Source organism: Crotalus tigris, unplaced genomic scaffold (assembly GCF_016545835.1).
Source record: "Crotalus tigris isolate CLP2741 ecotype Arizona unplaced genomic scaffold, ASM1654583v1 scf7180000017757.759095, whole genome shotgun sequence".
In the NCBI taxonomy this organism is placed as follows: Eukaryota; Metazoa; Chordata; class Lepidosauria; order Squamata; family Viperidae; genus Crotalus; species Crotalus tigris.
The window spans coordinates 734,660-759,095 of NW_024096617.1; the positions used below are offsets into that span (position 1 = coordinate 734,660).

Here is a 24,436-nt window from a genome sequence, read left to right on the forward strand (position 1 = left end):
GCCCACCCCCTCACAGAATTGTTGTAATGGAGAAAATAGGAAGACGAAATTGTATTAGGTATGTTCATTGCCTTGAGTTATTTATAAAAAATAAAGTCAGGATAAAAATAAAAGGTTAATTTTTTTAAAAAAAATATTTCATATACTAAGTGATACATGTTTACATGACATAATCTTGGTACAAGGGAAAGGACCTTTCTCCTGATGCCCATTTACAGAAATAAAATTGGCTTCTTCTATAGCTTGTTTTTGTTACCAAAAGGAATCCAACTAGTAGAGAAGAAAACAAGATTTCCAAAATAAATTATTTAAAGGAAATTTTAGGGGATTATTCATTGTGTTTATCCTATGGGCAATGCTTTTTTTGTAAAAAAAAAAAAAAAAAAGGTGCCAGAACTCACACATGTCATACAACCCGCCTTGCCAACCTTACAAGGTTCCATCCAAAACAGGTGCCGGAACTCCTTTCTGGGCGTTCTATGACAAAAAAAGCCCTGCTTATGGGTATATCTGCCAAACCACAAATCTGCAATAAGTATATTTGTTGAATAGAAGCAACCCAATAAATTATCCTAGTTAATAATTTGAGTAATGGCATGATCATTTTTATCACAATAAAACTGAACTATTTCATGAGCCATTGCCATACAGTACAAATTATTCAAAACATCTGGCTTGAATTTCCTAATTGAGTTTCTAAATATTTTCAGAATCTTTACTACTTCAAATTCTGGAAGTTTGCTTAACACTTGCTTTTTAATCTATGCGGTGATGATATCCTACAAATAAGTGTTAATTAGAAATGTATATGTGCATGTGCATATGCACTCTCATGTGTATGTAGTCAGTTTGATGTATAGTGGCTTGGTAGCATTGTGGTTAAAGAGCCACCCTTGACAGAGGAAACAGGGTTTCAAATCATGGCTAGTATCTACCTTACCAGTACGGATCTTACCAGTACAGCAAAGACCCTCTAACACTTCAAACTGCCTACCTCAGATATGAGAGTGACATGAACTAAGAGAGTCGTGCCGGCTCAGATGTTGCCCAGAGTAACAAGGTTTGTGCCACATATTGGGGAATGAGGACAATCTGAATATAAATGGGCTACTGGAACAAACCAAACAATAGAATCTGAAACTGATGAAATGCTACAACAATAGTAGACTTAATGAGAGGGGATATATGAAATGTATGAGATGGACAGAAGACCTACATTCAAACTAACCGAAAAAAAGCTAATTACCCAATACTTAAACATAGTGAAGTGCTTTAACAACTTAAGATAGATCACTACACATTATGTCTCAGACTCAAAAAGACCCAGAAGAACAATTGGATGGGCAGCCAATACCTGAAGTGGAACATCACCGCACCCCACCCTGTGCTGTACAGAGCACAATATCTGATATGAGGCATAAAGTCATAGATAAACAAGCTATGGCTCAGAGGAGAAATGCCATGAAATAATCTGCTAGAATATGTCAATACAGCCCTCAGGACAATCCTTACTACTATGATATTTAAATCAAAGAACTGATATATGCTACATCCACTGTAATCTTGGAGATGCTTGACTACACAAGCAAGAACAGTAGTACATAGCCTCCCTGGAAAATGAGGTTGAAGACTAAGATCAAGGAAACTCGGAGAGAAGTTAGTCAGCCGGGTATGGTGTGGTGATTAAGGAAAAAAAAATGATTAAGACTTGTCTACTGAAGAAAATACAAGGTCATGAGTCCATCTAAAACAGACATTTCAAACTTGCGATGTCATGTGACGTCGCACAACATATCGGAGCTTTTTCACCGTTGCCGCCAATAGAGTGGGCGCGGCTCCGGTATGATGAAACCGGCCCGTGGGCCAGCAGTTTGACACCCCTGATCTAAAACCCTAGACTGCTAAAGGCTCACAACAATGGCTACCAGGCTAAGGAGATAGGCTAGAGAAACAAATGCCAAGAACATAAATGTCCTGTTCTCCAAAGAACAATCCAAGGTGTCCTCCCAACTGCAGTGCAACAACACAGCAATAGCAGAGCCATCAACAGCAGATACTGAATAGTACTGAAAGAACATAGCAGAGAAAGAGAATATACACATAACTCAGACAATCAGGTAACCTTATCTATTCTATAAGAAAAATATCTTTTAACTTTATTAGTAATTTTAATTCAGCAAATAATTTTTATCTACTTTATCTAGGTACTTTAGCTGAGAGATTAAACTGCAAATATGTTTGCTGCTCTCAATAGTTTTTCTCCATCTTTTATTTCAAATGCAGAGCATACTTCTGTATTTAAAGTAGCATTATATAGCAATGTAGCATTGCTGATGATAAAACTAAGTAGTAGACTAAGATTTGTAGTATCCACTCTCTTTCAGAACATTCTCTTGCTTTTAATTGCATTTTTTTTCAAAAACTAGATACCCCTTAACTATATTCTGCAGTAATCAAGGAATCTTTCATTTCTCCTGCATTTAGTATCAGCTCCTTTCGTCCTTAACCAGCTGGCAGCACAATCAGCTCATTAATCTTCATCTATTAGTAACTATGTTTTCTAATTTCTAATCTAAATGCAACCGGGCATCAAGAAACAATCTGCAAAGTCTCTTTTCCTTTTCTTAGTTTTATCGTCAGCAATGAGCAAAAACAAATAGAAGCCAGTTCATGATGGTAAAACAATTACTCTGAAGAAATTATCCAAAATCAACACCCTGATAGGGAAAGAGAATTCTTTTCAAGTTGAATGCTGCAACTGATGTTGAGCAGCATTCAAACAAATGGGTACAGTCAGTATAGAAAAATAGTAAGAGCCAAAAATAGAATGGATAATAGATACTATTATCATATCACAATTATTTTAATCATCTGTATGTATTATACTTATTTCGGCTAGTATCAACATTATGTCACTACTTCTCATTATCAGCAGGCTGTCATCATTATCATCAGCAGTATTAATACTCATTTTAAAATCATAGCAGTATATATTTACACTGCTGTGTAACACTGTCTTATTGAAAGGAAGCACAACTAACTTGTTGCAAATTAGATTATTTCACTTTTGGAGGATGTCATTTAAATATTAAGGGCTTACTTAACTGAGAGAGATTTTTAAACACATAATTTCAAACCATCAGAATTCAGCAGCAAATTGCAAACTGATCTTGACAAGTTCCAAGATGTTAGTTCAGACTGGTTTATTTGATGAGTCAAATTCAGTTACTTACCTAGAATCAAAAATTATTCCAACTAAACTGAATGATACAAAGTGACCATAATTATGTCCTATTCAGAAAAAATAAGCAAATTGGTGCTGATGCTCTCTAGATGCTTTGGACATAATCCTAAAATCCATTATTCTATATTTACTTTGGCCAGATGACAGTGGCATGGCTTATACTACCAGTCTAGAATCTATAGAAGGAGACTGGTAATAAGAGCAACAGAACGAAGATATGCCAGGCTCACAAAGGCCGGAGAGCTTTGGCTTTAGCATCCAGCTTGTGAAGATGAGAAAAAAATTAGCTTCGGACCTTGCCTTTGAACTCTGACAAAGGAGCAGCATGTCAGCAAGCAAGGAACACAAACAGCATGCTATAGTGGAACTAAAATACAATAAGTGTTATATTGATGGATTACCAATTGATGCAAAGAATCACCAATTGGGAGATGGGTGAGGAAAAATTAAGAAAAAAAAACCCATTATTTCCTTTCACCTGGTTTAAAAAAAGAGTAAACTTTAATGGTGCTGCAGCTTGCAATCATAAAAAAACAATGGAGCAGAAAGGTAAAACTTGTAATAATGTGAATTAGAGTTTGGTCAACAATATTTATTATCCAATTTTAAAATTACAAACTTTGTTCTGTATAGTTGCAGAATGCATATATTGGGCTGTACAGAATATTTTAAAGAGTAGTTCTGAAATTACACTTCTAGATACTTTTCCTTTACAAAAAGCAAAACTTAGCTTGATTTTAAAATCTCAAAATATCTTTAAATTCCAATATTATAAGCCCCTAAAATGTACTAGATCTGAGTGCTAATTTAAAATAAAACAAGTCAAAGATTTTTAAAATATTCCTTGATCAGGTTAAGGGCGTTCATGTGTATTTGTGTTCAGATATTTGTATTTACAAATTTATATTTGTAATATAAATTGGAATTGTAGTGAGGAAAAATATATTTTCCCCACTCCAGTCATGACAGGAATTTTGGGAGTTTTGCTAGCGTTATTTGCCTTTTGAGCAAAAGCTATGATTTCATGTTAATATGGACTGTATTTTATCATATACAGCAAACAGAGGATTCCAATAAAAAAGTGATAAATGAAAAGAGGTAAATGCCTTATCCTCTGAAACCACATTGATCTATTTCATATATTTCACGCACTCTTATTATTATTTTTATTTAAATATATAGAGCATAAAGCTTACCCATGTGTTTCATCAGGTTTTAAAAATAGAGAAAAAACGCATGTTTACTATTGGAATATATTAATATTGCATTTTTTTCTTTAAGCAGATAAAGCTAATTATCCTTTCTACTCCTACCAGTTTTAGCTTTTAATAGCAGCAAAGTTCTCTTTCAATATTCTCATTTCATTATGTTCATATACAGTAATTACAAAGCTACTGAGCAGCATAAAGACCAGCATCATTGTTATGGGATGAGGAAAGCAATTCTTGTCTTTTACAAAAATATACCGCTATTTATTCTGCAATTTGTTGTTCCCATGACCATATCTGATGAAGCATTCAAAAGAAAAATTTACCTCGTCTCCGCCCATAGCTCCTGGCTGCATGTAAATAAAAAAAAATACAATAGGTATTGACATAATAAGAATTACTATATTTATAATTTTCTGCAAATCTCAAATCTGAACAAAATAATTCAGATATTTTAAATGTGGAACAAGCATATGGAATATAGCCAAATACACAATTCTAGATTTCCAAAATATACGGGCAAAATATATTTGATACTAAAGAACTTGTTGTAAAAGGTACCTAGAAGAGAATATTATTTTTACAAAAACCAATCTCAAGCAATTATTTAACTGAAATCATTTTTAAAAATAATTTTGTTTAATACAACAATTTATATTGCATCCTTTAGATCAATTCATATTAGATTAAATGGCTATATATATATATATATATATATAATGGAAATTCAGTAGATTAAATATATAGTATTCACTATCAACGTTAATAACCTTATAATCTTAGTTATACAGCTTTATTCTGAAAATCTAATTTTATCGAACACTCAAAGCAATTTTACGTACTGGCAAATAGAATGTAATCTGCAAAAATTATAAAAATTGAACCATTATATTTAAAGAATGTACGGGTTACTCAAATATAATTGTAACTTTAAAACACATCTATATTTCAGTTCTTATGTCACTAAAACAGCAAATTGTAATATTTTTATTTTCTGAAATGAAGAATCCAATAATTCTTTGCCTTTTTTGTATGTTCTGCTGCTTCCTTCATTGAATGAGCAACTTACTACAGGCTTGGTAGGAAATATGCATTCGGTTTTCTGAATCAAAAAAGATTTTAGGTATAGGACATTGTGAAATTCAGCCAAATACATCATTCTTTCTAGAAAGCTAACATAGTGGACATTCAAATCTTTATAGTAGTTGGTAATATTTTGATCCTCCTTCTCTACCAGTAAAATAATTTCACAGTCTTTTTTTCTATAAACTGTTCATTGTGGTATTACTATTTAGAGCTTTTTAATTATTTCAAACTGCTAATTTCATGTACATTAGTACTGTAAAATGTATTTCAAATTCAAAACACACATATGAAAATCACTGAATTCCAGAAACACGTATACAGTGCTAAATGAATTTATTGCTCCATATATAGCTTATAAAATTAAAAACAAAAAAGAGTGGTAACACTGAAAATAATGTATACAGCTTTTAAATTATATTAACTCTGAGATGGAAAGAATCATAAAACAAATCTTCACTTTCCCCCCCCCAATTTTTTTTTACATATGTATTTCTGTCAAGATAATTTAAACACTGCAACAAATGGTCATCTTGCAGGAAAGACAGTGCCAGGAAAAATGGAACCAAATTCACTGAAATTAATGTGAAGGACTGGACACAAAGACATAAAGAACCCTTTAAAACAGTGATTCTCAACCTTTCTAATGCCGTGACCCCATAATACAGTTCCCCATGTTGTGGTGACCCCCAAGTGGGTGTGGCCACCAATAAGAGGGAGTAGGACAGCTAGGGAAAAGGGAAAAAAATGGCGGACAGCATGGTTTGGCGACCCCCGAGAAATGGTCATTCGACCCCAAATGGGGTCCCGACCCACAGGTTGAGAACCACTGCTTTAAAAGCTGCTGTAGAACAGGCAACTAAATACCAACACCAAATACTGAAACACAAGTTAAAATAAGAAAAATGCTAATTAAAAATTAACCATTTATTTTCTGTATCTCTATACTAGGGATATATTTCACTCATTTCCTTCTACTATGTATTAGAATGGGTGAAAATATTTGACATTTAAGTTGCATTATGGCAAAATATATAATTGATTTTAACCACAGTTGAGCCCAAAATTTATGTTGCTAAATGAGAAATTTGTTAAGTGAGTTTTGCCCCATTTTATGACTTTTCTTGCCATATTTGTTAAGTGAATCTCTACAGTTATTCATTTAGTAATACTGTTGTTAAGTGAATCCGGTTCCCCCTTTGACTTTGATTGTCAGAAGGTTGCAAAAGGTGATCACATGATCCCGGGACACTGCAACCATCATAAATGTGAATCAGTTATTAAGCATCTGAATTTTGATCACATGACCATGGGGTTGCTGTATCAGTCGTAAGTGTGAAAAATGGTCATAAGTCACTCTTTTCAGTGCTACTGTAACTTGAACGGTCACCAAGCAAACTGTTATAAATCAAGGACTATCTGTATTTCAGCTTTATTTAAGTGACTAAGCAATCCAGAATTAACAAATGTAATAAGCATACAAAAAGACAAAACCTAGTAAAGCAAATTTAATGTAGCATCTGTGAACTCTTTGAGTGCAGAGATGACATGAAAGACTCTACATAGATTTTCAAGAATTGCATTAAAAAGATAAATTCCCATGTACAATTCAACATGTGAGAAAAATGTTGAATTGTACAAAATAACTTTTCACATCTTGAGACTCCTTCCCAAGATGGCTGTTGAACGGTAAGGAGATTTGCTGCCTAAGCTGGCTTTCTGGCAGTGCTATTCCCTGGATTTGAATGGGAGAACTCAGGAACCCAAGACAACTTTTGGATGACTGTGTATCCATTTGGGAAGGGGAGTCTTGAAGATTCAGTTCCCTCTGGGAGAGATTGGAAAGTCACAGGCATCCATCTTCCTGTCAACATTTCAGGTTTTTTTAAGCATGTCTAGTCTTAATTTTTCTTTTTGAATTTTTACTTTGCTTTTTAATCTTTAAAAGTAGATCAGCCAGCTGAATGCTGATCTATTTCAACCCCCTGCTGGACTTTTAACTGTTCTCTTTTTTCTTTTTCCCTTTGATTAATGCTGTTCTAAATAAATTTTGTTTTCTGTATGGAAACACTGTGTGCTTTTGAATGATGGTGCTTTCATTTGATTTACATTAATATTGGACTCTCACCACAATGTTTTTATATTTTTTTAATTTGCAAAGCACTTAGAGTTTCTTTTTAATTTTTCTTTTAATCTTGGATCAAAATACCCAGAAAATATTTTTCCTATTTCCTTCTGCTTCAGTTTCTTTGTTCTCTGGTTAAGCTTCATACAGCAATATTGTTTGAGATTAAAGACAAACAGTGGCTGAAATCTGAGAAAAGACCTTCTGGCAACATAAGGTTTCCTGCCTGAGACGGGGGTTTCAACTAGAAGACCTCCAAGGTCCCTTCCAACTTTATCATCATCATCATTATTGATCATCGCACAGTCAATCAGATGTTCAGATTGGATTTGGCATTTTTGTCTACCTATCAAGTCCTTACCGAGGACCTGGGATAGGGAGATGTGGACGTTTGAATTGATAGAATTACAGATATCGTCGCAGAATGGAAGTTGTTCCTAGTAAGGCTGCCTTTTGCAATTGACTGATGGCAAATTTGTAGTGCTCCAGTTGTTTTGAGACTGCACCCAAGGCATCTATTACTATTGGTACTACCCTTGCTTGCCTTTGGCACAGTCATTCTATTTCTACGTATTTGTAGGTCTTTGTATTTTGTTATCTTCTCCAGATCTTTCTCTTCTATTCTGCTGTCTCCAGGCACCACCATGTCCACTATACAGACTTTTTTGTCTTTTTATCAACAATTGTTAAGTCCGAGGTGTTATGTGGCAGGTGCTTGTCTGTTTGAATTCTAAAGTCCCAGAGCAATTTAACATTTTCATTTTTTATGACTTTCTCTATTTTATGGTCCCACAGGTTTTGCTTGCAGGCAAATGATATTTCTTGCAGATCTTCCAATGCACCATTGTTGCTACTTTGTCATGCCGCTGCTTATAGTCAGTCTGTGCAATCTTCTTGCAGCAGCTTACCAGGTGGTCCGATTCTTCAGCTTCTTTGCATAAGCGGCACTTACTGTCTGTTGCTATCTTCTCAATTTTGACTTTGCATGTATTTGTCCTTAAGACTTGGTCTTGTGCAGCCAGAATTAGTCCCTTGGTCTCTTTCTTCAACTTTCTTGCTCTTAGCCATTGCCAGGACATTATTATCTGCTTTCCCAGCTATTTTTTAATGTACTGGGCATGTAGTGCTTTGTCTTCCCATGCCTCCATTCTCTTCTTCATTTGTTCTTTCTTGTAGGAAAATTTAGTCTCTCCAGTAATCAGTAAGCCTTCCTGATGTACTAACTTCAGTGCAATCTTCATCACTGTTCTTCAGATATTCTTCCAAAGCCATTTTTTCTTCTTCAACCATCTGATGCACTTACAACATTCCATGCCCATCTATTTGCCTTTGTAGATAAGAGTCTGTCACTGCATGGATGAAGGGCATGATTCATTGTCATTATTTTTCTGGACTTCCTATCCATTGCTTTTATTTCTGCTTGAGCCCAGTCCATTATTCCAGCTGTGTCTCTAATGACTGGAATTGCCTAAGTGTTGACTGCCTTCATAGTATTTCCTCCATTGAGTTTGGACTTTAAGATCTTCTTTACTCTCTTGATGTATTCACCTCTAATCTTTTTCTTGTCTTCAGTGTGCGTCATGTTATCAGCTCGAAGGATACCCAAGTATTTGTAGTAATCTTCCTCATCCAGAGTCTTAATGTTATTTTTATGGGGCATCTTGATTCCTTGTTTTCACTATTTTTCCTTGTTTGGTAGTAAATGTGGCACATTTGTCCAAGCCATACTCCCTTGCAACATCTTGGCTATATATACAGACAGTGTTGAGCAGCGATTCTATTTCAGAATCCATACAGCTTCAGATCATCCATGTAAAGGAGGGGGATAGTCTGGCAGATGTTTTTGATGTTTGATAGCCATGGCCTGAGTTATTCAGTATTGTTGACAGAGGAAACAGTGCAATAACAAATAGTGATGATAGTGAATCACCACTAGTGACTATTAATATTATTGTTGTTGTTGTTATTATTATTTTTTATACTTTAAACATGAACCTCAGTCAACTGAACATTCAAATTGGCTGGCGCTGATGGTTGCTACCAGCATTCTAAGTGTCAATCAGGTATCTCCTTAAAATATAAGATGTTCCGAGTAGCACAGTTTTTTGTAACATTGCTGGAGTTATTGCAGGAAGCTGCAGTTTCTTGATGTATTTTGCTAAGTTTTTGGACATAGTTCCCAGTGCCCCGAGGACAATGGGTACCACTGTTACACGTTTCATCCATAATTGTGCAGTTTCGATGGCCAGGTTGTGATATTTCGTAATTTTTTTTCAGTTCTTTTTCTTCGACTCTGCCATTTCCTGGTACAGTGATATCAATCAGCTGTACGCTTCTTTTCTCTACAACTGTGATATCCAGCGTATTGTATTCCAAATAGAGATCTGTCTGTATTCAAAAGTCCCACAAGATCTTCACCCTCTCATTCTCAACAACTTTTTCCACCCTATGTTCCCACGACTTTTCGAACACAGGTAAGTCGTATTTTTTACACAATGCCCAGTGGATTAATTTAGCAACTCAGTCATGTCTAGATCTGTAATCAGTTTGCGTGATTTTGCTGCACTCACAAATTAGGTGTGAAACAGTTTTAACTTTGTCATTGCAATGTCGGCAATTTAGATTGTCAGTGGATTTTTGTATCTTCGCTTTCATGGCATTAGTTTGTAGTGTTTGTTCTTTAGCAGCCAGTATTAGGCCTTCTGTTTCTTTCTTGATGGTTCCCATCTTAAGCCATGCCCATGTCAAGTTGTTATCACATTTTCCTTCAATGCTTTCAAATGCTGTCCATGCAAAGCTTTGGTTTTCCATCTATTTAATCTGTCATCCAGCCGTTTTTCCTTATAGTCTGCCTTTGTTTCTGTTATTTTTATAGTGCTCTCCGTTTTCACAGCCTGCAGCAGTTTTTCTGTACTTTAATTCACATAGTCATTCAAACTTCATTTTTCTTCTTCTACAGTTTGGTGGATTTACAATAGGCCTCTGCCCCCTATTTTTCTTGGCAGGTACAACCTGTCAATGTCACTTCATGGATGTAGAGCATGGTGCATATTCAGAAGTTTACGCATTTTCCGGTCTAGGTTTTCCAGTTCAGCCAAAGTCCAGTTGATAATTCCAGCTGGGTAGCATATCACCGGGACTGCCCATGTATTAATGGCTTTAATTATGTTTCCAGCATTCAGCTTTGATTTTAAAATTTTGCGGACTCTCCTGATGTATTCCTTTTGCATTGACTCTTTGACTTTTCCATTCAAAATGTTATCTGCTTCCAATATGCCTAGGTATTTGTCACTGTCATCTTTGCTAGTGCTTTCACAATACTTCCATTTCCCAGTTCTATTCCTTCTATTTTTGCCATTTTTCCTCGTTGCATGGATAGTACAGCACATTTTCCAAGTGTCGCTGATGTTGCTGCTAAATAGTTGGACTGCGCTGAGTATTGATTCAAGTTCAGTGTGGCTTTTCGCATACAGTTTCAAGTCATCCATTTACAGCAGATGGTTTATTTTGCCATGTTGGCTTGAGATGTAGTATCCCAGTTTTGTGTTTCATAAAATTATTGTCAATAGAATTAATGCGATGTTGAGCAGTAGTGGTGAAAGTGAGTCTCCTTGGAAAATTCCTCGTCTGATGTTAATTTCACCAATGTCCTCCCCATTTACTGTTAGGGCTGTTTTCCATTTTTGCATATTTGCTTTCAAAAATGTACAGATATTTTTGCTGATTCCAAAGTTTTCCAAACACGTATTAATCCAGCTATGGGGTAATGAGTCAAATGCTTTCTTCTAATCAATACACTCCATATTTAAGTTCATTTTCCGTCATTTTGCATTTTTAAGTACCATTTTGTCAATGAGCAGCTGATCTTTTGTTTCTCTTGATTTTTTATAATTTCCTTTTTGTTCTACCGCAGTGGTTCTCAACCTTTCTAATGCCGCAACCCCATAATACAGTTCCCCATGTTGTGGTGACCCCCAACAACTTATACATCACCGGGTGCCAGGGGTGTGGCCAAAGAAAAGGGGGGGGGAAATGGCGGACAGCCTTGTTTGGCGACCCCCGTGAAATGGTCATTTGACCCCAAATGGGGTCCCGACCCACAGGTTGAGAACCACTGTTCTACCGGGTACAGACTGTTTTCCATCAGATGATTGAATACTGAATTTGCCAGTATTTTTGTAAAAAGTTTGAATGTTGTTGGCAAACAAGTAACTGGGCAATAGTTACTTGGTTCTGTGCTCTTTTTTGGGTCCTTCATTATCATGTATGCTCGACCAGCTGTTAACCATTCTTCAGTTGTGGCATTTTGAAGCATTTCATCAAACTGAGTGGTCATGCGGTGATGGAGGCTGGTGAGATATCCAATTCAATAAGTCTCTAAAGCAGTGGTTCTCAACCTTCCTAATGCTGCGACCCTTTAATACAGTTCCTCATATTGTGGTGACCCCCAACCATAAAATTATTTTCATTGCTACTTCATAACTGTAATTTTGCTACTGTTATGAATATTAATGTAAATATCTGATATGCAAGGTGTATTTTCATTGTTACAAACTGAACATAATTAAAGCATAGTGATTAATCACAAAAACAATATAGCAATGCTCGCTGGAGAAGCTTGCTCTTCCTTGCTCAAAAATGTTGGGAGGGAGGGAAGGAAGATTGAAGGGGAAAGGAAGGAGATGGAGAAGGAAGGAGATTGAAGGGGAAAGGAAGGAAGGAAAGAGAAAGAGATTGAAGGGGAAAGGAAGGAGATGGAGAAGGAAGGAGATTGAAGGGGGAAGGAAGGAAGGAAGGAAGGAAGGAAGGAAGGAAGGAAGGAAGGAGAGAGATTGAAGGGGAAGGGATGGAGAGGGAAGGAAGGAAGATTGAAGGGGGAAGGAAGGAGAGAGAGATTGAAGGGGAAGGGATGGAGATGGAGATGGAAGGAAGGAAGGAAGATTGAAGGGAAAGGAGATGGAGAAGGAAGGAGATTGAAGGGGAAAGGAAGGAGATGGAGAAGGAAGGAGATTGAAGGGGAAAGGAAGGAAGGAAGGAAGGAAGGAAGGAAGGAAGGAAGGAAGGAGAGAGAGATTGAAGGGGAGAGGATGGAGATGGAGATGGAAGGAAGGAAGGAAGATTGAAGGGGAAGGGAAGGAGATGGAGGGAAGGACGGACGGAAGGATTGATCTTTGGAGAGTCATGTTTTCCCAGATGGTGATGAACTGCAACTCCCAGCATTCCCCACTCTTCCACAGTGCTTTTTAGGGCTGCTGAAGATGGTAGTCTGGCGGAGAGCCTGGCGGAGAGCCAAGCGGTGGCATCTCAGGGGCCTCGGAAGCCACGCAGAGGATCTGCACGCTTTGGAGCTGCTGGCCACCCTCTCACGCTCGCCAACCTAGAGCCTCCCATCCTCATCCCGGCACCTCTTGCTTTCTCCCAGTGGCCCCCCGGGACCTGCCCGCCCCTCCAGCCTCCTGAGCGCCATCGCAGCGGCAGGGTCACGGGAGCCCCTTTCCACGCCACGCAGCCCTTCACTGCCACGATTCTTCCCTGACTCATCGCATGCGAGAGGGGCGCAGCCAGAGTGCCAACTCCCGCTCGGAAGGTGCCGCTTCTCCCTTCTCAGCCCGGCCGACTGGCCTCCAATGCATATGCAGGCATTGCCGCTGCCTCGCCCTCTTCCCCACCACCTGGCCGCTTCCGAGGCCCGGAGCCTGGCGAGCTGGGAAGGAGCTGCTCCTGCCCGCCAGGCGGCCTCCGACAGCAAGGGAGGCGGGCCGGTCAGCGCGGGGGAAGCTCTGTTGCGGCATGGAGGGCGGAGCAACCAGGAGGCGTGGGGACCGGCTCGGCGTCGCAGTTCAGCTCAGCCAGCAGCGGTGGCAGTGACAGAGCAGCCCAGCAGCAGCAGCAGCCCAGACTTGGCTTGGCTCAGCTTGGCAACCCACGCAGCTGAGCTGGCCCGGGCAGTGTCAGGGGCGAGCGCGATGGTGCTGCGGCAGCAGGAGCAGGCGCTGTTGAAGGAGAAGGATGCCCTAGAGGCAGAGGAGCTGGCAGAGGAGAAGGAGGGCGGTGGCGGTGGCGGCTGGATAGAGGAGCGGTGTCTCGGTTCCTAAGACCATCGGAAATATGTGTTTTCCGATGGTCTTAGGCGACCCCTGTGAAAGCATCGTTCGACCCCCAAAAGGGTCGTGACCCACAGGTTGAGAACCGCTGCCCTATACCATTTCAGACAAATGGCTGTCCAGTCTCTTCTTAAAAACTTCCAGTGTTGGAGCATTCACAGCTTCTGGAGACAGGTTGTTCCACTGGTTAATTGTTCTAACTGTCAGGAAGTTTCTGCTTAGTTCTAGGTTTCTTCTCTCGTTGATTAGTTTCCATCCGTTGCTTCTTGTCCTGTCTTCAGGCGCTTTGGAGAATAGCTTCACTCCCTCTTCTTTGTGGCAGCCCCTGAGATATTGGAACACTGCTATCATGTCACCCCTTGTCCTTCTCTTCATTAAACTAGGCATACCCAATTCCAGCAACCGTTCCTTATATGTTTTAGCTCCAGTCTCCTAATCATCTTTGTTGTTCTTCTCTGTACTCTTTCTAGAGTCTCAACATCTTTTTTATATCGTGGTGACCAAAACTGGATGTTATTATTATTGTTGTTGTTGCTGTTGTTATTATTGTTATATTATGTTTATATAATAAGAAAGGGCAAACTTCTTTGTAAGTTACACCTTGCGTTTCAGGAAATCTGAGTGGGTAAGGCAATTCTGCAAAAACAACTGAAGCTTAATTTTTCCTTGGTTTCATTGAAATATTTTGGAGGGAGAAGGGAGGTCTTTTGCAAATTCTATTAAGCCTATTGACCAAGCTCAAAAAAATGAAATGCTATGTCTTCAATTTTCAGCAACAATGGTAAAACACTACTTTACAAGCTGAAAAAAAAGGCAGGAAATCAAGGGCCTTTAAGTTGCCTACCTCTATGATAAAAAGAGGGTTATTTTTTTCAAAAAACAACAAAAAAAAGTGTTCTCTTATACTCATTAACAAAAATAAATTGATGGAAAATGCAACTGACTGCTGAAAAGAATGACTGCCTTTGAAAATTAAGAGGAGCTGCTTGCCTACTGAATTTCAGTCCTACCTACAAATTTTCAAAGTAATCATGTCTTCTCCCAGGGTCTTATGGCTACAGTACAGAACTGTCATAAAATCCAAGGAAAAAATACAGCTATTTTAAAGGGTTCATGATAGATGCTACATTCGTACCCATGTGCTCTGAAGTACTTTGTAGAATCAAGTTTAATGCATTGCACAGTCCTAATAATGTTCTTAACAGCATTTAATTTCTTAAAATATGTTCTCTGTATATATTTAATTATCACTGCTTCATTACCTTCTGCATTTTAAAAGGTTCTCTTTAAGTTTAATTGAACTGTTGTCCACAATGCAATCAAATTGCATTAAGTGTGTAGGTCCATTTGGTAAAAGGGACTGATATGTTAGCCAAGTTGTTTCCTTTTCTGTAAGTAAATAATTTTTCATCCATATATACATGTATATCTAAAATACCTGTATATCTCAGTAATTTGTCTTAAGTTATTACCCATGATAAATGGGTAATGTAACCCAATAATCTTCTTTTTCTGAGTATCAATGATATAAATTGACCATTCTTCAAATAAGAAAATTCAGAGCAGCAAAGTACTGTCCAATGCTAAAGAGACAGTTGTTAGTAGTTTTTTTTTTTTTTAATACTGGGAGTGATGTTACCAAGAAAAAGTATCTTCCTAATTATTTCCTAGAGATTCGGACCACATAATATTTTAAAAGGCTATCAGTTTACAGAAATACAATCTAAAATCAGGTGCAAATGCAAATAGCATAGTTATGAGATAGATTATATTGATTGGACATTGCTTGCTAAGTGGCCAATAGAATCATACCAAGTACACATAAATGCATCTTCCAATAATGTTGGAAGAGAAAATATGGCTTGCATCTTTCATTAATAATCGAATAAGAGCAATATATACCCTGCACTAATCCATTTTAATTCAAGAGTTGATTATGACCAACATTTCCTCTGTGCTAACATGAATACATCCATATACAGAAGCTGTGTATTAATGTCAAAATGCATAAAAATGGGATTTCTGATCATTTATTAAGTTCCCATGTTTGCAATGCAATTCCTATAAATTATTAATTATAATACGAATGTTTATGGAATACAAAAGCCCCAATAATTAGAAATTTGTAGAGACATAAATTCTTATAGGCATATCTGACAGGTAATAGTGTCAACAACAACAGAATCTATTTACGTTGTTTATGCATAATTCTTTATGACTTTAATCATATTGCTACTCTTCTTCAGAACAAACTAGATTGTTTATGCAAATAGGTAAGAAAATCTATGCTGAGTTAAAAAAAAATAAAACCACATTATCCTTGACTTAAATCAGGGGTGTCAAACTCGCAACATCACATGACGTGTCACGATGTATCACAACTTTTCTTCCATTGCCGGCAATGGGGTAGGAGTGGTTTCAGCATGACATATCTGGCCTGTGGGCCGGCAGTTTGACACCCTTGACTTAAATGAATTTATTTAAAACATATTTAACAAAATAATTGTAATGCTCCCCACACTTATCACACAATTTTATTACTAGTAATAAAATAAGCAGATATTGCCTGCCAAAGAAAGAAATTCAATCATTCAACTCTGAATGCAAGCCCTTCAGAAATTGTTTAAATGTATATATTGAAAAATTTATAATTAGCAATAATTGCACCCCAAATAAACCTCACTGACTACATACAATACTGACACTGAACAAAGAATATGTACATCATCTTGAAAGATGATAGGTGGGATCTATTGGGTGTCAAAATAACTGTCCTGTATGAAACCTAGAGCATCCAGGAGTACATCAATAAGATGGCACCCAAAGAAGAGCTGCCTGAGAGAATGCCAGGGTAACAGCAGTCATGGGAGAAAGAACAGAGGAACTGCTATTGTAAGACAAGACACTGAATGGGATTCTATCATTGATAGATAGTTCAGGTGGGTGCACTGGGAAATCCTACAAGTGGCTAGATAGGGCTGAACTAAAAGACAGCAGCACAAAAACAGGCAATAAATACCAGATCCATAGAAGAAGGAGTCTGCCACATTAGACAACATCCAAGATGCAGACTATCCAGAGAGACCTCAGAGACAGTCCAACAACCCTACCAATAAGCAGTAGGGTATTTCATTGAATGGTACAACCAGCTGGTATTGTATACAGGAACAACTGCACTGTGCATGGATTAATTCAGAACAGAGATTCCACAGAAGGTCATGGAGAATAATAGGACTAATATCCTGATTTCCAGATCCAGATGGACAGGCAGGTACTGACCAGACATCAGAATAATAGACAGGAATCAGGCAGTAGCTGTGATGGATGGTGATAGAAGTAACAGTGCCAAGTAACAGCAACATAAGGAAGGCATATAGGAAGCTGGTGTAGTACCAAAGCTTGAAAGAGAAATTAGAGAGACTATGGAAAGTAAAGACCAAAGTAGTCCCAGTACTAGTAGGAGCACTTGGGGCTGTGACTCCTAAGCTAATAGAGCGGCTCCAAAAACCCAAAGCTTTTTATTATACATTTTAGTTTTCGCCAAAATATTGAACAATTTTTTACAATCACAATACAGGTAATGTTCTCGACTTACAACCACAATTGATAAGTAAAATGAGTTTTGCCCCATTTTATGACCTTTCTTGCCACAATTGTTAAGTGAATCACTGTAGTTGTTAAGCTAATAAAATAGTTGTTAAGTGAATCTGGCTTCTCCACTGACTTTGTTTCTCAGAAGATTATGTGACCTTGGGGTAGATGTCATAATAATCGTTAAGTGTGAAAAACAGTCATAAATCACTTTTTTTCAGTGCCATTGTAACTTTGAACGGTCACTAAACAAAGTGTTGTAAGTCAAGAACTACTTGTTCTGCAATCAATTTTCTTCTAAAAAGAATTTCTTCAGTTTGGAATGATATGATAGACTTTTGAATGCTGTCCAGAGTGCTCCCTTTCCTTTGTAATCAACATGGACACATAAATGCAAAAGCATACTGAATATACAAGTTGTACAAAATGCAATAAAATAAGATATGAACTTACTATTAAGTGTCATAATGTTATCTGTTCCCGGATGATGAAAATTTATACCCATACGACCTAAAAAAATTAAACAGATTTTTAATACTAGATTTATTTTTTTAAAAAAACTAGTTTCAAAATCAAATAGATATGAATAGTGTTAATTATTTCAGAATATGTTCCATCTCTACTTCTATACAAGATGTGTAGCAATAAGTACTATATGTTATGTTCATTAAAGGTAAAAGATAACAAACTGAGGGAAAAAAATGAACCTAAACATGTTAGTCTCCTTTTATTGGTTTCTTTATAATGGAAATAGTTCTGCTCTTATTTCTAATTGTTGGAATTTGATTTTTAGATTAACAGAAAACACACTTTTCAATTAATTACTGTAACAAGAAACAGTACCTAATGTTAAATATTGTACTTTGGAGGAAAAATAAACACATTATTCCCTCACCTCCATTCTATTGACTCAATAGGGAAATCTGGGAAGAAATATTAGCAGCTTCTTGTTGTCAAAACAAGCCATTACCTCTTTAGTGTTTCTTTAGCTGATTACTGATAGTGTGAATAGAAATAATTTACTTATGCTTCCTCAAGAAAAGCCAAAGACTATTTTATACATGTACTGTAGTTTGGATTCTCATTAACTGGCGAGTGTATGAAATCTTCTGCTTTTGGAAATGATTACAAACCTCTTTAATTTACTCAAAATTGTGTTGTGGTAAAGATAATGGAAATATTAATCAAAGAGTCTCTGATCTGAATCTTATATGTCTTGAAAGCATCTTTAGGTCAGTTATTTAACTTGAGTCCCATCTCTCCATCTATCTTGCAAGAATGTGAATTCTTGCAAAATAGTACCTTGCAGATTGTAAACAAGGTAATCTATATGAAGCCCTAGAAACTGCCAAAGACTTTAAGCATCCTAAGGATACCTTCATCACAGAAATCTCTTTTAAACCAGGGTAGGAAGCCTCTAATTGGTAATATGGCTTCACAAGGTATGCATACTCAATTCATGAAAGCTCCTTTTCCCCCAAACCCAAACTCTTTCTCTAAATGTACCAGTATGTAATGCTGAAGAAGATTCTTCACTTTTTGCTACATGGCAAAAGGTATTACCTGAAATGTATGTTGTGAATTATACCCAAGTACAGCAAACAAATCCTTTCTAAACTTCAGATAAGACCCCAGAAGAATCCCATTCGGCAAACAAAAGTCTGCCCCAATAATGGTCAAATAACCAAATTGCAGTAAATGGTTATTTAAACCATTTAAAGAAGTTTTTATATATGAGTTGGTAATACAGAAGTGAAGCTTCTAATGATAGTACTAAACACTTTAAAAAATACCTTTTTCTTCCTTTGCTAAAGTCAGGTACAAAAATAGAACCAAATCTGTGACATCTGATGAGCGTGTGTGCATGTTGTGTTCATTCAATCATCCTGCCAGGCACTGCCTGCCTAACATTTTGTCACCTGCTTTTTGGCTTTCTATTTTTAAGTTACACTTAACAACTATCTTCTCAGAAAATCAAAAATGCCAAAAACACACCCATACATGCATACTGTATATGTTATTGCAATATAAAGAGACTTAACCTGAAAGTGTCATGATTTTACTCTTCACTCAAATTAAAACTAAAATACATTATAGAAATTATTTCATTCAATAGTACTAGTAATGATAAACATAGTTTCAAAAGAATCTCACAGATGCAGAAAACTGAATGCATTCTATTTTATTTCAGCTATACCCAAAAATCATAATCCAAAACTAATAATTTTTAAGCAAAATAAGAGCTAAAAACTAAATGATAACTGACCAAAAACATTAAAACACAACTGGCTTTCTGGTTGAAATTCTTAGGTTCAAAATAATTAAGTAAATAACTAAGCATCCTTATTCCGTTTTCAGATTATGATACAGTAGTGCTCCCACCCATCCTATTCTAATCTTTCCAGTTTAGACATTCTCTATTTTACCCTCTAGATCAGGGGTCCTCAATCTCCAGTCCTTGGATCAATACCAGGCCACGGCATGCCAGCAACCAGTCTGCACAAACAAGCAAATCTCCATCCGTGAGATGCAGGCAGCATACAAAACCACACACCCTCTGGTCTGTGGAAAAAACCTCGCTCCACAGAACTGGTCCCTGGTGCCTAAAAGGTTGGGGACCTCTGCTCTAGATAGAGTAAGTATGAGGCAAAACACTCCTGGAGGGGGCTACTCTAGTCTCTTAATTTTTTAAGTATAGAACACAGATGTTTCTGCATTCTCTTTGCATGTCTATGGTAGATCTGCAGGTAATTCTGGAGGCTATTCTAAATAATCACAGAATGCCAAGCAAATGATGAATTACAAATATGAAATGTCAATTTTTATGTATATTTTGATATTCTCAGAGCCAAAAATTAGATGGTAAGATAGGCAAAGAAGGAAAGACAATGACAGAAATATTGTATGGGACCGCGATACAGAACTGGCGCACTTTCTTTACCCCCCCAAGGGAGGGGTGTGTATGTATGTGTGCAAAGGTGGCCAGGACCTCCTTGACCCTCACAGCTCCCCAGCTGAGTAGTGGGGACAAGAAGTGGGGTGCCCCAACTCTGGAGTTGCCCCCATTCCAACCCAACTTCATCTCAACACCTGTTCCTGCACTCGGTGCTTTGGTGTTAAGAGAAGGTCCTATTTGGGTTCCAGGAAGAAGCTGTCCACAACCAATTTCTCACGGCACCTTAAGTGATATAAGACTTTGGCTGGATCTGGGGCATTCTCCACCAGGTTTCCAGATTTTTTTTCCCCCTCAAAGAAGTTCTAAGTGCTCTTCCCCAGGCCAGAAATGGGAGGAGGCCAGCAGTAGTGATGAAAATAAAACATTCTCTGTCCAGAAAAAAAAAAAAGAAATATTGTATGGGATAATCCACTTAATCTAGTCAATGGCAGGAATATATTTCATTTTTGCTCTCAAGCAAAAAGTAGTAGCAGTTAGGTATGGATTTTTTGTCCTCCATAAATATATACTCTTACACAATTCTCAATAACACTGAGAAAACAAATTAGTCACAAAAGCTTTTAACAGTTGAAATATGTCATTAAATATTGACTTTAACAATGTTTTTGTGAATTCAAATATTACAGGTAATCCTTGCTTAACAGTGGCAATGGGGAGTGCTGGGATTTCCGTCACTAAGTAATGCAGTTTCAAAGTGAGATGTCACATAATCATACTGCTTAGGGATGGAAATCCCAGCATTTCCTATTGCCAGCATTAAGCAAAAATCGCAGGTCATTAAGTAAGTCCAAGCAGGCCAGTAAGTGGCTACTGCAGAGCAGGGGAAGATGCATGGTTTGCCTGTAACCTATTGGAGTGACTTGCCATCTGCCCGGCTGATTTCCTCTTTGGCTTTGCTTGCGTGAAACTGGCAGAGAATGGTGCAAATGCAAATGGTGATCACATGACTCTGGGATGCTGCAACCGTCATAAGTGCAGGCCAGTTGTCAAGCCCAGAGTGCAAGCACATGACCAAGTGAGTGCTGGGACTGTGGGAATTTTGAGGACTAATTGTAAATACTACTTGTTCAGGACCATTGTAACAATTGCTGAATGAGTGGTTATTAAACAGCTACCTATAGACAACATATTTAATAACTGGTTGGCAGTTTCAATGCAAGAGAATCAGAGCAAACGATAAATCACTTTGCTAAATTTCACTGCCAGCCTTTATCTTTTGTTAACAACATCCCTCATTCTATGCCACCAGTTTAAAGTTGTATACAGTGATTATAGAGGGCTTTGCCTTGAATATAGCTGCTAGGCTAATTCCAAATTCTCCTTGTTAGTTTATGTTAGGTTCTCTCAGAATTTAATTCACTACTGTGTTTCACTGAAAATAAGACCTGGTCTTATATATTTTTTGTCTCCAAAAGAGGCAGTGGGTCTTATTTTCGGAGGATGTCTTTTTTCCCAACACCTACCTCGCTTTGAGGCGATGGTACCAAGAGCCCCATCCACCAGGAGGCCATGTGACTGCTGGCCCATTTCTGTGGCCCCTTGAGGCCGCTTGCGGCAGGAGGCCGTGTGGCCTGCTGTGCCACTGCCACAAGGTGAGGCAGGTAGAGGGGGTGCAGTTGCAAGTGCCCCATAGGCGCCCAAACACTTTTCCCACGAACAGAGATCTGATGGAGACTGGAAGCTTTGTCTGCTTGCGAATGGGGTGCTTTGAAACGGAGCGATTAGCTCCGTCTCCAAGCACCCCATTCACAACCAGTCGGAGCTTCCAGTCTGGGGGGAAACTGGGCATCTATTGGGTTCTTGGAAACCAAGTGAATCGCTCAGTTTCCAAGCGCCCCATAGGCACCCAAACACTTCCCCTGCCTCTGCCTTTCTGCGCAGACTTATCTGCTCTGCGCCAAGGAATGGCTGGGCTGCGGCTGCTGCCGAACATCATCGGCCCCCGTGCGCTCACTGCTGCTTCTGCTGACCATGCCCATCCCCTGCAGCTTATTTTTGGAGTAGGGCTTTTATTAGGCCCACCCCAAAAACTCAGGCTGGGTGGGTCTTATTTTCGGGGAAACACGGTATGTATCCAGGTTTGCAAAAGTCAGTTGACCTGAAAGTAACCACTTTCCTTTTACCTTGTCTCTGAAAATCTTTGATAGGCTGTTTTTAACTTCTTGCCGGATTGCAACAGTGGCTGATAACCTTTGCCCAATGGACATCACAGCAAGCAGCAATAATCATTAACTTTATTAGAGAGAAACAAGCCAAGTCTCTTTATTCAGTAATAGTGGATAGTAAGTTTCAAATTTCAGATTGTCCAAAACACAAGTAACAAGATCATTTGGTATGTAATTTACAAACCATAATATCCCTCGAAACAGTAACATTGATTAATAATCTAAAATATCAGATCCTCCCATCCTAAATCCTGGAATTTTCCCTCTTTCTCCTCCTAAGGCTAGTCTAGCCTTTTTTTTTTGTCCTTAATTGGAGACATATTCTGCCAAACTTTTAACAATTTCACTCTCCAGTTTTATTATTCTGTTAATACTACACTGTTCAACTATTTTAATATACATATTTAACCTTTTTATTGTTTTCATTTCTACAATTCCCGTCTATACACACACACACACACACACACACACACATATGAAGATAAGTGTGAATTTATCAAACATATTTGACATGAAAAATCTTTCCTTGGCTTTCAAGCAATCAATTCAAGATGCATAGAATTAAAAAAGGGTTAGAAGTGAATTGCATAATTTTAGACACATGACTCAGCTGACTGCACTTGGAAAGGAGATTTTGGACAATCTTGCAAACTAAATGTTTTTCCTTTGACCATATATTTTTCACTTAGCCTAGCTAGAATCTTAAAACAAACAACAAATAAGGTGCACTAGCATCATCAGTTGTGAACAAAATAACTATACAACTAACAAAATAATGACATAAACCAGTGCTAGATGTAATAATGCCTCTAAAAACTCAATCAATGAAGAGAGCAAGAGAAATAGGGATGGGTTGGGAAAGATCTAGAAGCACACAAATAAGAATATCTTGCACTGTGGATCGAAAGCGGAGTTAGGAAGACCTGCTAAAAAAATCTACTACAATAATTCAGGTGGGATACCACTAATGCAAGGACTAATGGCATTATCATTTCTAGAGGAATGAACATTATTTCATTTGTTCTAATTGTTTGATTTAACCTTTGTACATCACTCAGAAAGAAGTTAAATGTGTTTCAGTTAGTAAATGTTTCTGGACCATTTATGGTTCTCCTTGGTTGAATTATTTAAGAAATAAACTGAATTAGGAATTGGAGCTGATTTAGTCATTTTTTCTAGTTTTAAGATTGTTCTTATTCATATGCCAAGTTGCACACTTACTGAATTCTTAAAAATAGAAAAAAAAAAGCTGTAGAAAAAGGGCCAGTGCTTTCATGAGAACGTATGCCTTGATTTTCACAGTTAATTGTAATAGTTGTTTACTTTGGAAGTTATATATATCAAAAATCTCTGGCATCCTGTCTAACAAGATTGAAAATGCACATGTAACATTGTTACACATGCTCCTTTCAAATAGAACAAGAAAGGTGCTTCAAAATTAGGTTTATTTCTTTGACTGTAAATTTAAAATATTTTTGGAGAAAAAAGGCCAACAATAAACTAAGATTTGATATCTAACTGCCTCCTTAATCATACTGTATATTTACTTTTCACCTCAGTTAACTGAGATTCTAAAATCAAGGAGTAGCTTTAAAATTTAACAATTTATTTACTAGCAAAAAAAAGCAATAACACATCAAAATGTTATAGCAGAAAAAAAGCTGATTTTCTTTTAAAGTAAGTATGAACATATGAATATTCCTAACCTGTAAAATGATTCCTCCACATTATATCAGCGAAACTCATTGGTGGGCCACTGGGAGGGTAGTGTTTACCTTTAAGAGGTTCATGATCAGTCCTTATCATATCCATTAATGAGTTTTCCAAAGAGTGCAAGTTAAAAGTATCATAGGGCCGATTCCGGTCCTAGGAAAAAAACAAAACAAAACAAAAAAAGGACCATTAGAAAATTGTCACTAAATAATGCAGTCATTTAATCCATTCATCACAAATTATGATA

At 37.5% G+C, this 24,436-nt stretch overlaps 1 protein-coding gene across 4 annotated transcripts in view; it reads right to left on the reverse strand.

The window, feature by feature from the left end:
- LOC120306908 (cytoplasmic polyadenylation element-binding protein 3) overlaps positions 1-24,351 on the reverse strand; it is a 57,490-nt gene extending 33,139 nt beyond the window's left edge. Inside the window, exons 1-3 of one of the 4 annotated variants that reach the window (XM_039340951.1) lie at positions 24,252-24,351; positions 17,809-17,865; positions 4,779-4,802 (exon numbers count right to left, since the gene is read on the reverse strand). In XM_039340951.1, the coding sequence (XP_039196885.1) occupies positions 4,779-4,802; positions 17,809-17,865; positions 24,252-24,288 (118 nt within the window). In that variant the 5' untranslated portion in view covers positions 24,289-24,351. Of the gene's footprint in view, positions 1-4,778; positions 4,803-17,808; positions 17,866-24,182 lie in introns of all 4 variants that reach the window. The other 3 variants (XM_039340949.1, XM_039340952.1, XM_039340950.1) reach the window with 3 other exon arrangements.
- Positions 24,352-24,436: the final 85 nt, after the last annotated feature.